Raw genomic sequence first — 12,555 nt, forward strand, 5'->3', positions numbered from 1 at the left:
ATTCCCAGTGTGAGCAGTATCAAAATTCATATTTATAATATTCCCTATTTATTTAGGTCATTTTTATTCAAATTAATCCCGAACAAAAACAACGCATCTCAAAGATAGAAGCAAAAAATAAAACAGTTTGGTATAGTTTTGGTTTTAGGCATCATTATTAAATCTACAGTCCATTGAGGGCATTGAAATGAACACTAGGTGTCACTGCTCTCCATGTCAAACCATGTTGCGTTCATGACATTGGCTATACACATACTCTCGGTCAATATAAAATTATTCTGTTCGTTTTAAACAGAAGTTGTTTCAGCATTTAAACAAATCTTAAATTGTTTACAATATTATATTTTGTATTGACTAGAAAGTCGTTTCTGACCATTTTGGTGCCTTATAGCATTGCTTAGTGCTTATTTATTTCTGGAGGCCTGCATATTATACTTTTGTGAGCTCTTGAACCTAATAGATCGGCAATGGACGTGCCAGAAAAAAAGGTGTACTGGCAACACTGATGTATAGAATAACGACCAGATGTTAGAATATGAATTTACAATTATCCACCAGCAGAGAGCAGCACTTCCTTAAAAACAAATCCATCACGTTTCAATCTGTGGTGGTGCAAAACATTTAACTACATATAACGATGATCTTACTTGTAAGTTGTGCGCTATATACATATCTATAATCCAGTATTGATGATTTGGAATAAAGTTATAATCTGCTGTTTGATAACTCTTGTCGTATAAAAATGTTTTGAATATTTGATCAACGGCCCAGTTCTGTTGAGAGCCTGAAATTAGTTCAACTTCATCATTAAACGCATAAACCTTCTAATTAAAGTATCTAAATTTGATTGAGTATGAAGTTTTCGTGGCACCAGCACCAACTGCATAGTAAATTCAAGAAGGGATACACCTGCGGAAAGTGGGCATATGGACATCAACATAACACATATTTAAAGGAATTACTATTTTTGAGTTAATGTGGGGGGTAATTTAATATATAACAACCAATAAATATAAATAATAATATAATAATTGTTGTTAGCCTCCGGTTGGATCTAACAACAGAATTGCACAGACTCATTATAACCAACCCCATCTGGTGGGTTAAATTATAATAACAGTCTGCAACATTCTCAATTGAGGGATTTGCCATACGTCAATAATTTATCTCATATTATACATTATATAAAATTAACGTGTAAAATAATAGTAAATATTATTTTAAAAACCGATGAAGAAGAAGAAAAATATGTGAGGGAAAAGAAACATGGGGGATTAAATACTGGGGCATTAACATAATGATTTTAGGGCCCTGTTGTCTATTTTTATTGTTAAACGACTTATATTTGAACATTGACATGTATTGGCTGAGAATTCAGACATAAAAGAAAGAAAACGGCATCGTATTTTATGATCATGTTTGCTTTTTTCGCTTTCATTCTCAACAAGAGTTAATTTAAAGATTTATGTGTAGCTATTTTTTCGTTCGGCTTTTAGGCTAACCACAATTTGGATAATTTTACAGTGCACTCTAAAGCAACAAAATAATTAAAATGAATAAATTATTATATAAATAACTTATAAAGCAAACTGCCTTCTTGTGTATATATGATTAAAAGAAAGATATGTGGTAAATATTATTTTTCTTAGGAGTTTATAACTTACAAAGTCGCACATTAAACAATAAAAATCACTCCGTCAATTGCTGTGCTCCGAATATGACACAATATATTCTGAATAGCTTAATGTCAAATAAAAATAATTAAGACAAGAGCGATTCGTGCAATACTGACTTACTGCAGTTTGGTTGCATTAAACAAAATGACCATTACATATTTTGCATTTTAATAGTTGTTTTTAGATGCGTGGATGATTTTGGTTATCAGAATTGTTATAGTCTATATGCTTTCGAAAAAACTTGCAGCAAAAGTAGGCTATCAGTGCTTTGGGCTCAAAATTGGCATACTATCAACCATCACAACAATATCAAGTGTTCCTCATATTATTAAAGCAAAATCGTGCAAAGAAATTCTATTAATATTACAACTTTGCAAGGGCATAACCGACTTTAAATTGGTTAGAACAACTAAACAAGAAAAGTGAATTTGTTTACAATAATAATTATATCATATATACTGTATAACATTTAATGCATTTGGTTATAACATGTGGGAGCGCTACGTTTCTGCTTTCATTTTATTCAAAAATGTAGTTTTTAAAATAAAGCGAGTCCATTTTTGTCTTCAACATTATCCTGCAATATTTATGAAGAACATTTGAACCGGAAAAATTTTAACATGTTATATGTAGTATTTCCTCAGCAGTATACTACACATTTAGAATGTCTAGATTTCCTATTATTTAACATTTTAAGATTTTACTAGTAGGCTATTTCAGACAATTCGCGCAATGTAAGAACGTTTGTAGAGAGGAAATGTGTTGGTTTACCAGCGAGCATGGCAATGAAATATAAACAGGCTAGTAATGTAGGCGCGCGAGCTTGCGTGTCTGTGAGTCCAAGTAACTGGCATCGCTATCCTGGAAACTGAAGTCATGAAACTCTTAACAACTGTGTAAGGCCACATTCAATATTTCAGAATAAACATACAGGCGTTTTCTGTCTTTCTTTCTTACTTTCTTTCTTTCTTACTTTCTTTTTTTCTTTCTTTCTTTCATTTTTAAAGTTTAGTCTATGACATAATAAATCTTGCGTAAAGTAATGTGACGTCAAAACAAGACCATTTAGGCCAAATTGGAAAAGCCTGATTTTAGTGAGAATAACATTCTATCCGTATAAAAATTATATTCAGATAGAGCTTCAGACACATCAAATGCACTATTAATAACCCACGACCATTTTTAAACAAAGCAAGTGAATATATTATTGAGTTTCATTTTCTTAAAGTAATGCACCAGGCCAATTTTAATTACTATTTGAATCTTATCCAATTTAAGAAAACTATTACAGGTAATATGCATGAAGCAGATTATAAATGTCTTTATATAAATGCACATATTAAAAAAAACCTCAAAATTAAAGTTTGAAAAATATAAAATTAGATTGAATGCATTCATATGCAAAAGAAAGCCCCCTCGAAGAATAGTGGCCGTCCAGGATAGAAAAAAAGCACATTCTTAGTTGTTTGGTGGAAAATTTACAGCTATGTAATAAAAGTTTATGACTAAACCAAGGATTGGATTGGCTGTGCTAAGTCACATGGTGTCCTCTCCATGATAATGAACTTTATACTGTTGTCTCTGGCTCAATCATATGCGTTCCCCATCAGGCTGAACACGGAACATTCAGTTTTTAGTCTTTCGATTGCAATAGCTACTGTAATATTTTATTGACAACTGTTTTTCAATCTTCATTACCTCTCTCATCGCGTTTAGTTTTCACAGATTAGGAAAGAAATGGTAGAAGACTAACCTACATTAGTAAGAATGTATGTACACTAAGACGAGAACGTTGTCTTTGCTGTGAAGGAAAAAGAAATGGATGTTCGCTTTGGATTACCGCAGCTAATTCTGAAGCTCTTGCAATTACCTCCCACCCTTTCCTCAGGAGCTGAAGATCTCTCAAAACGCGTCACAAGAGAAATGTGTTAAGATATGGTAAGTCTGGGCTTCCGCGCTTTCTTTCTGCTTAAGCTAACTTATAAGTGGAATTTTGAGCACATTCAGAAACACACAGTTTTACACATGCGCAGATTATATTTTAAATAAAAATGTCTATGCAAATTGTTTTTAGTTCACACGAACACATTAGAATGTTAAGTAATGCCTAAAGTTATCTTTGTAGGCATAAATGGGGCTAGCAGCACTGCCATCTAGCGTTCATTACCTGCTATGTCTTTAGTGTTTTTCTTCGTCAATTTTAGAGGCCATTCACATTATTTTTTTAGTACACATTTGTAAAAGGGTGCGAAAAATATCCAATGAAAGAAGCTTCGGTAATACCTCAGTTTAAGTAATAAATTGAATTGTTACCTGCCTATTGTTAAGATGTTGGCTGTTTATTATTTATAAAGTAGCCAACATATTCTGTACGATCTAATTCTACACCTTAATAACTATTAATATGCAGCATAATAACACCTAATATGGAGTTTGACGCAAAATCCAAAATGAATGGCTTATTAATAGCAGTAATTCTAAGCATCATATCTTGCAAACAAAATTAGACATAAAGAACAAATTGTTGCCATACTTAAAAAATCTTGCATTGATTTAAAAATGATTAGTAACTGTGGGCCTTAGAAATTACAGTTAGTTTAATATTTGCATATTCAAACATTTCAATATATTTTGAAAGTATGATTAGATTTAGATAGTGATCAATAAAATCATCTGATTAGAGTGAATAATGTAAGTAATGTGTTTTACAGCTGTAATTGGCTAAAATTCAACTGTTCAATTTTGAAGAAAGTGACAAATTGCGACACGGTCCCTTATGATTACCATGCTACTCTGAATTTTTGGTCAGAAATCGCATGCAAGAATGACTTCAAAACACAATTAACACCATTTCATTTACTGAACAATGTTGTACTTTGATAGTCATTGGCTGTTAATACGATATCATTCTTTAGAGTTTGCAAATAATACTTTTCTGAAGTTATTTTAAGAAGGTAAAAGTCCAAATGTGGACCAAATTCTAAACTGCCTTAGAACTCATAGAAGACAGAAGAGAAACTGAATGCGTGTTATTGGGAAATACGGTGTTTCCAATTAGTCAATAAATTAATACATAAATGTATAAAACTATGTGAAATTAGACATTTAAAAAACAATAATGTTTAAATCTCTAATATACCAATAACAGTTATCTGCATAGCAATTGTGAATCTCTAAAAATCCATAAACATATGCACAAATAACAAAAACAGCATTATACTGAGGGGCCCTAAGTTCAAACGGTTAACAAGGCTTGATACAAAATATTTCAGCTGTTTGGATAAAACAAAGATAGACTTTAGAAGATCATATAAAGACTATTGATTATGAAATTAATTCTACTATTGTGTGATTTAGCAATTTAATCCAGTTTTCTCAAAGTCGTTTTAAAATATTTTAAATGGTAGTGGAAATACAAAACCACTGTGAAAATAAAACCATTTTACTTCTTTACATCATTATTATTTTTTATTTATTTATTTTATTATTATTATTATTTTTTTTTATCATTATTATTATCATTGCTGTTTTTTCTGTTGCCAAATTTATGTTGTGTTATGCTAATATAATTTTTTTTCTCGTCAGATTTGGAACTATGTTGTAAGTATTTATTTAACCAAACTATTCATGGATTTACTGCTGTTTAGTATTTTACAAGCAATGTGTGTTTACGACTTTTAGCTGGCATTTGCCGTCTCATTGAACTATTGCAAACAACTGATTCGGATGTGGCACTCTATTGAATGGGTTGTTATCTGATTGTAAAATGCCTTAAGCCGCCAAAGACAACTGCAATAAAAACACATTCCTGCACACTCATGACAGCGTGTGTTTTTTGTTTAGTTACATTTTATTTTGAGAGAGCACGTGACATTTTTCTAAATATATATCAATTTCAACAAGTCATTCAAAATATGCATTAGTCGGCTTTGATTACAACTAAAAGAAAATCTAAACAAATTAAAAAACTGTTCTCAAAAATAGCTAAATAAAACACCAAGTGCTATGTAGACCTGTCTACAACTTACTACAAACAAAACATAAACACACACACACACACACACACACACACACACACACACACACAAACAACAAGGCTTCTTTACAACTTAAAATATAGATTTCTTGTTTGCCTTTTAAAACACCTTTATAGTATATTTAAATTGTTAATGTTTTGGCGCACATGATTTTACACGATACTTATTCTGATGTGTAAACAGTTTATGTAACTTTAAGTCTACGATAACACCGTTGATTTAACGGATCCTTTACATATTTGCTCCTTCTCAATAGCAACAATGTTTTTGCAGTAGCTTAAAGCATGAACACAATAAATACCTCATAAATATATACTGATTGTAAAGTGGATATTCCGTCAATTTCTGTATGTTTGTAAAATATTTCTCATTGATTAATGTAAACATATTTGAGAACATTTCTAAAATGTAAGCCTCTATCCGTCGTGTTGCATCTTAAATAGTAGAGACATTTTTATCAAATAACAAATAATTTGTTTTCATCTTATGCATTTTTTATCGATACTATATTTAAAAAGAAAACAGAAAAACAATTTCAAACGAGAACATATTGGAGTAACCCACTGGCAAGGACTCAGATGCATGGTGCAATCAGATGCTCTTTAAAAGCAAGCAAATCTGTGTCATTTCAATGTTAGATCACAACATATGCATAACTGTTTAAGCCAATAAACCAGAAGCGATGTCGTTTGTCTGCTTTTACGACTTGCATAGGCGTTAAGGAATTCTTCTGCAGTAAAACCATAAACCACCCCCTCTTTTAAACATCCTTCTGAACTACGGGTGAAACAACATTTATTTGGTCGATTTAGTCGAAGTCGAACATTTTTAAGGGGCATCTGTCTTCACCTGAAGTAGTGGGTTAATTTAATGATTTGAAATGGTCAATTTTGTTTCATCATTGCAGACATAAAAAAGTCGGCAAAATTATTTTAACCTTTAACGATAAATTAAATGTATTTATTTTTGATTAAAAGGTCACCGAGTCGAGTGAAATGAACAGCATTGAATAAACAATTACACATCCAAATTTAAGATTTTGTTGCTCATTTCTTGGTTATTGTGCATATCGCTATTATGACTTTCGCGGGTAAATAATTTGTTTCAAGCAAGAGTAGGCTGTGATTGTATTCGATTTTTTTCTGCCCAGTAACATTCAATGTTTTAAATGTTATATCATCATTTTAATAACCCTAATGAAAAATGCATGCAAATTCAATAAAATGAAAAACAATTACAGCTTGCACTCTTTGCGTCGTTAGGCGTCTAAGCAAAATAAATTAATCGATTTTTTGACCAGGCCAGTGAAGCTAGAGCTATTCACTAATTACGTAATTGTATTACTAAACCTTAATCTAGTTTATTCTATAGGGGGCTGAGGCCTGTGGGCATAATTCTGTATTACATGACATTACTTTGACGAGCCAAAAAACGGATGATTTATACAACCACGACACCCTCAAACTATGTTAGCAATGTTTTTTTTATTAAAACAACACATTTCGATTGCTGTTTACTGTGTATCTGTGTCTGCGCGCGTGCGTGTATGTGAGAAAGAGAGAGCGAGTGAGAGAGAGAGGGAGAGAGAGAGAGAGAAGAATCAATAATCAAATATCTCAATATAAGGGGGTGTGCATGCTTTATGTTCCTTTTCCTACGCTGCTTTAACAGGGCAAAGAAAACCCGATCTTATTTCGCTGCTTAATTGTGGCTTCCTGATTTTTATTGGAGGATAAGTGGTCAGCTGACATTGTCATCTGGTCCATGGTATAGCGAAGATTTGGAACTATTAGGCTGCGTACATATTCTTTGTTAATGTCGTGATATAAATGTTAAAGTTTTTACACACGAAGATTAACAAGGATACAGACTGCGAATTAAAGAGAAAAAAGAGTGTGTAGAAAGATTAGGGAAGAGAGGCCTAGGAAAAAAAGTGTTGTTTTTTAAAGAAGAAGGGATGAATTCCTATTTTACGAACCCATCGCTGTCGTGTCATTTAAACAGCGGTCAAGAAGTTCTACCCAGCGTTGCCATCAGCTCGACAAACTATGACCCGGTGCGACATTTTTCGCCATATGGCGCCGCCGTTGCCCAAAACCGGATATACTCCAATCCGTTCTATTCACACCAAGAAAACGTTATGTTTGGGTCAAGCCGACCGTACGAATACGGGTCAAATATGTTCTACCAGGACAAAGATGTGCTTCCAAGTTGCAGGCAAGGCTTTGGGCAAACACAGGGTTCATTGACGCAGGATTACGCTTCAGACCAAGGCAAGACTATGGAACCGAAAGGAAGTGTTCAAATATATCCATGGATGCAGCGGATGAACTCGCATAGTGGTGAGTATAGAAACAAAAGGGACAGGCTATATTTAGTGCGCGACGGACTGTTTTACGACTGGGAAAGCCACGCTTTATAACCCCATAAAGCATTAATGAAACGTCTTGATGCCTTGCAGCATTTATTTGGCTGAAACATAGGTTAACAGCACTGCTCAATACAAAACGTTTTGTGTAAAAAAAAAAAAACATTGTACAATAGGGTCACAGTTTTGGCTATATTAAGGATAGAACTCCTAGTTTAAAGTCTGATTAATTTAATGAGGAATTTAATTAACAATTTAAAAAGGAATTGTGTCGCTTGACTTGAAAAAATGTATATATAAGCCGAACTGTCTGAGTGTACAACATTCGGAGCATTTTTACTGACTTTAACCAAATGATCTCTTTCCTCACAGGAGTTGGCTATGGGTCTGACAGACGGCGAGGTCGCCAAATCTATTCGCGATACCAAACTTTAGAACTTGAGAAAGAATTTCATTACAATCGCTATTTGACAAGACGCAGACGAATTGAGATTGCCAACACATTGTGTCTGTCGGAACGCCAGATTAAAATTTGGTTTCAGAACCGCCGGATGAAATGGAAGAAGGAGAGCAATCTCACGTCCATCCTCAATGACAATGGCTCGGTAGGAGCTGGCCAAGACACGGACAAAGAAGAAACAGGGGAAACCGCCGAAAAAGATGAGCATGACTGATTGACTTACTAACTAATTAAAAGACATTCCGTTTGAAAATGTTCTTACATAACTAAGCTACCTATGGAATTTACACAATTTGCACAATTAAAACCAAAAACTGTTACAATTCCTTTAGATGCAAAGCGTGTGTTGCTTTACCACTTATTTCACTGTGATTCTGAAAAGCTGTTTATCCCGAGCAATTTAATTCATAAATCAGTGCTCTGACTGAAAATGTTTTACCAATCTTGTGTGATTTAATCTTGGCATTAAACATCTTATTTGTTCTGATGTACTCTGAAGTGCAAATAAGGGACTGTTGATGTAGACCAAATATGAAAATTCCAAATATTAAACTACAATCATTTCTTCTGGTCCTAGGAAGTGCATTGTACATGTTTGTAAATATAAGATTCAAATACTTTTGATGAGCATTTGTTTAGCTTGACGTACTGTTTTGTGTTTTTTCTTTACTTTGTGATGCGTTCTGGGAGAACCACATACGGTGTAAAAAGTATCCTTCATTACCCTTTTTTTCCAAATGTTGAATTTTAGCAAAGAAGCAAGATAATAAAATGTTCGAACATTTACGCAATAAAGTTGTAATCAATATAGCAATGCCTGATTTCCTGTTTATTATTAAATTGCAAGTGTGCACCTTGAATTAACTAACAAACGAGAACCACACCAGAAATATATACTGAGAAGTTTTTCCTTTTCATGATCTTTCAAAAGGAGATTTTCATGCAGCCAATTTGGGGGACGACGACGTGCAGAATAGGCTAATAAACCTCAGTTTACGACCTACAGAGTGATTTAGAGCAGCCTATACAGAATACTAACATTAGATCAATCTTTAATAAGTTGGTTTGAACAATATGCAACCTTGCACACGTAGGCTCGATATTTCTAAACTTGGGAAGCATGGACCGGGTATGATCCGTTATTTATTAATCGGAATTAAGAACACATTTTAATTATAGGCCTAAATACAAATAACATTAATATAGATAACTCTGTTTTATGGTCTTTTTCTGTTGCTTTGTTCCCAAAAACTGAGATGAGCTAAGGGGTTTATTAACTACAATTGTAGTGATAAACATCGCATGTTTATTATGCATTTACTCCATTTCTGGTGAAGGAAATAAATTGACTGTCTATTTCTTTCCCTTGTGCTCTAAACTCCCAACTACAGTCTTAAAATATTTCGGCATAAGCTGCTCATTTAACCGATTGTACGATACTTGTATTCATTTGAAGCATAATTTGGTAAACAAAAATGATAAAATATAAGCTTTCTAACAATAGTTGGACATATGTCTTGATGCATTGGATTTTTGCTTTTGCTTGATTGTCTCCTGTGAACGAATCATCATTGACCTCCATGCAACTGGAAGAAACGAATAAAGGACAGACCGTCGACAAATGTGAAGCCTGCAGTTGATACTTTAAATTGTCATCTAATTCCGAAAAATATACATGAAAATGTAGCATTCCCGAAAGATGATTGATCCACAGAAACATCGTACCACACACATATGCATTTGAGAATAAACCTCGAGCTCTGTTTCATGTTCAGTTTGGAGGATTGTTCAAAGTTAAATCTAATTAAATTGAATAAGCGACAATAAAGCTATACTGGACAACCACACTTGAGGGACGGTAAGAATTTCTTGTTTTAGTTTTCAGTGTTCGTGATACGTTTTCTCGTAACTTATTCATTGTTATTTGAGAGTTATATACGGCTTATTCGGAAATGGTAAAACTAGCAGTAGTAAATTTTATAACAGTCATCAGATGCTCGTAAAACTGCATGCTAATGCCGGCAAGACAAAATTTATGACGGGATGATTGAATCAAACTTTTCGTGACACTTTAAACTAACAGCACGTTGTACATAAGTATTAACATTTGATTTTAGTTATTACAGTCAACATCTAAAGTGGATGCAAAAAGTTAATCCTAAGACAAGAATGGTTGTAATTCCATAGTTTTAGCACTACTATAAAATGTTTTGATCCTCTTCAAATGTTGACTATATTTATCTGTTTAAAGTGCTAGTTTCAAATCACTTTTCAAATTAATGATATTAAAACATACTGATAGGCTCTTAACAAGAATGTATCTATATTAGCACATAATATTAAATGTGAATATACATAATAGTAAATATGCATTGTTTTATATGCTAAACACCACTGTAACTGTGTTTTGAATTGTGATCCCAACACAGAACGATTGACAAAAAAAAATGACGAGTTGGTACATCAAACCCGGCAAGAAACTTAATTTGAATCGCATTTGCATTTCCCCCTGTCTAGATCATAATTTCACAATAAATATATGAAGGCATGAGGTATTTAAAGCTGGGGGTTAAGGACAAACTTTAGGTCTCAGTTAAATTCTCGCACAGTCTTAATTTAAAAGCAGTGTTGTTATAATGCAGTGCACGGAGCGGGTTTTGTCTTATTATAAGCACTTATACCAAATAAATTCCAACATACTTGTTTATTTCGTAATGCTAGCTCAGATAAGAAATCAATGCAACGAAACAAACAAAACATTTTATGATTTTATTACACAACTCTGTTAAAATTAGTAGTTGTAATTGGAAAGTCAAAAAGCCCGCCAGTTCTTATATTTCAATATTTCTACCTAAAATGTTCACGTTTTCTCCAGTGTCTTATTTGCCGTTTCTTTTTAATTAATTGTAAAAAAATTACAAAATTTTAAAAAAAAATAAATAAATAAATAATAAAGTCTTTAAATAAATATTAAATTGTGGTTATAAATACATGCTTCGGTGAAAAATAAAAGATAGATGCGAATTTGTTTAGCTTTAATTTTTCGGAAAACGTAGCATAACAAATAAAATGAAAACCGCTTCAGCCCTATTTAGGTGTCATATATTGCTACTTTTGCGTTATTTACTATTTGTTTTGCCATTTTCAGGAAGTAAGACTGCAGTGATGCGAGCTGATTGACTGGCATTAGTTCTGTTTCAATCATTTACACCACAGACTTGTAAAACTTTATTGCCCTTACACGTCATAAAACTTTATGGCTTTCCTTTTACATCTGCAATTACGACAGTTGCTTCCTGTTTAGCTAAACAGACATTGCTGGGGGTGTCTTGAACAAACAAACTACCGTGCAAAATGTTAAAATTTGTTTCCAAAAAGACTTTTGAGGGAAAAGTATGAAAAATCTATTATCAACCACGGTGCATGAAACAAGTAACATACTTTATGTCATACGTGGCGTTGTGATGTGTTTAATAGGCTAATTGACGTGAATTTTTGTGTGCATGAACATATTTTAACACACAGTAAAGTAGGACATGTAGTCAAGAGAACATGTAGCCTATAGCCCACAAACAATGCACGAGCTGGTATCAAAATTAACAGCAAGCAAATGTCCAGCGTGGCTCCAAATGTTAGACGAACTGCTTGATTAGCTCTGGCAAATGGCTCCCCCCGCACATTACAGTTAATAATCTTGTTTAATGTAATGAAGTTGTAATGAAATATATATCTGTCCCTTTCCAACCCATGTGATTCCAATTAATAAAGTAATTGAATGCCTGCTTGAGAAATGCTTTTTAAGCTATCTCAAGCAACTCAACATGCTTTTCTTCTTGTTTTTGTTCAAGGCTACCATTGATGTTAAATAATCAGAGTTTTTAAGGAGATCTGAATGTGAACTCTGCTTCTGGACAGCCAGACGTCAGATCGAACATGCATATTTCTAAATCACAAACATGTGCATCTGCAGGTTTGTCTGGTTATAGCTAAATATAAACATAATATTGGTCACTC

The 12,555-nt window shown here is 33.2% G+C and overlaps 2 protein-coding genes across 5 annotated transcripts in view; both read left to right on the forward strand.

Moving 5' to 3' along the window:
• Positions 1-12,555, forward strand: part of rbms2a (RNA binding motif, single stranded interacting protein 2a) — a 608,287-nt gene that overhangs the window by 301,008 nt on the left and 294,724 nt on the right. The gene's annotated exons all lie outside the window — the stretch shown is intronic.
• Positions 3,446-9,356, forward strand: hoxc6b (homeobox C6b). Of its 3 annotated transcripts, NM_001328159.2 has the most exon segments (4): positions 3,446-3,614; positions 5,262-5,276; positions 7,718-8,055; positions 8,454-9,356. In NM_001328159.2, coding segments are annotated over 3 exon segments (645 nt in total). In that variant the 5' UTR covers positions 3,446-3,614; positions 5,262-5,271; the 3' UTR covers positions 8,756-9,356.

The sequence above is a fragment of the Danio rerio genome, chromosome 11, assembly GCF_052040795.2.
Source record: "Danio rerio strain M-AB ecotype USA chromosome 11, GRCz13ab, whole genome shotgun sequence".
Classification (NCBI taxonomy): domain Eukaryota; kingdom Metazoa; phylum Chordata; class Actinopteri; order Cypriniformes; family Danionidae; genus Danio; species Danio rerio.

Coding starts and splice junctions, on each gene's coding strand:
- hoxc6b (XM_087272779.1), top strand. CDS start 7,671: ATGAATTCCTATTTTACGAACCCATCGCTGTCGTGTCATTTAAACAGC. Junction 8,056..8,453: donor GCGGATGAACTCGCATAGTG/GTGAGTATAGAA, acceptor CTTTCCTCACAG/GAGTTGGCTATGGGTCTGAC.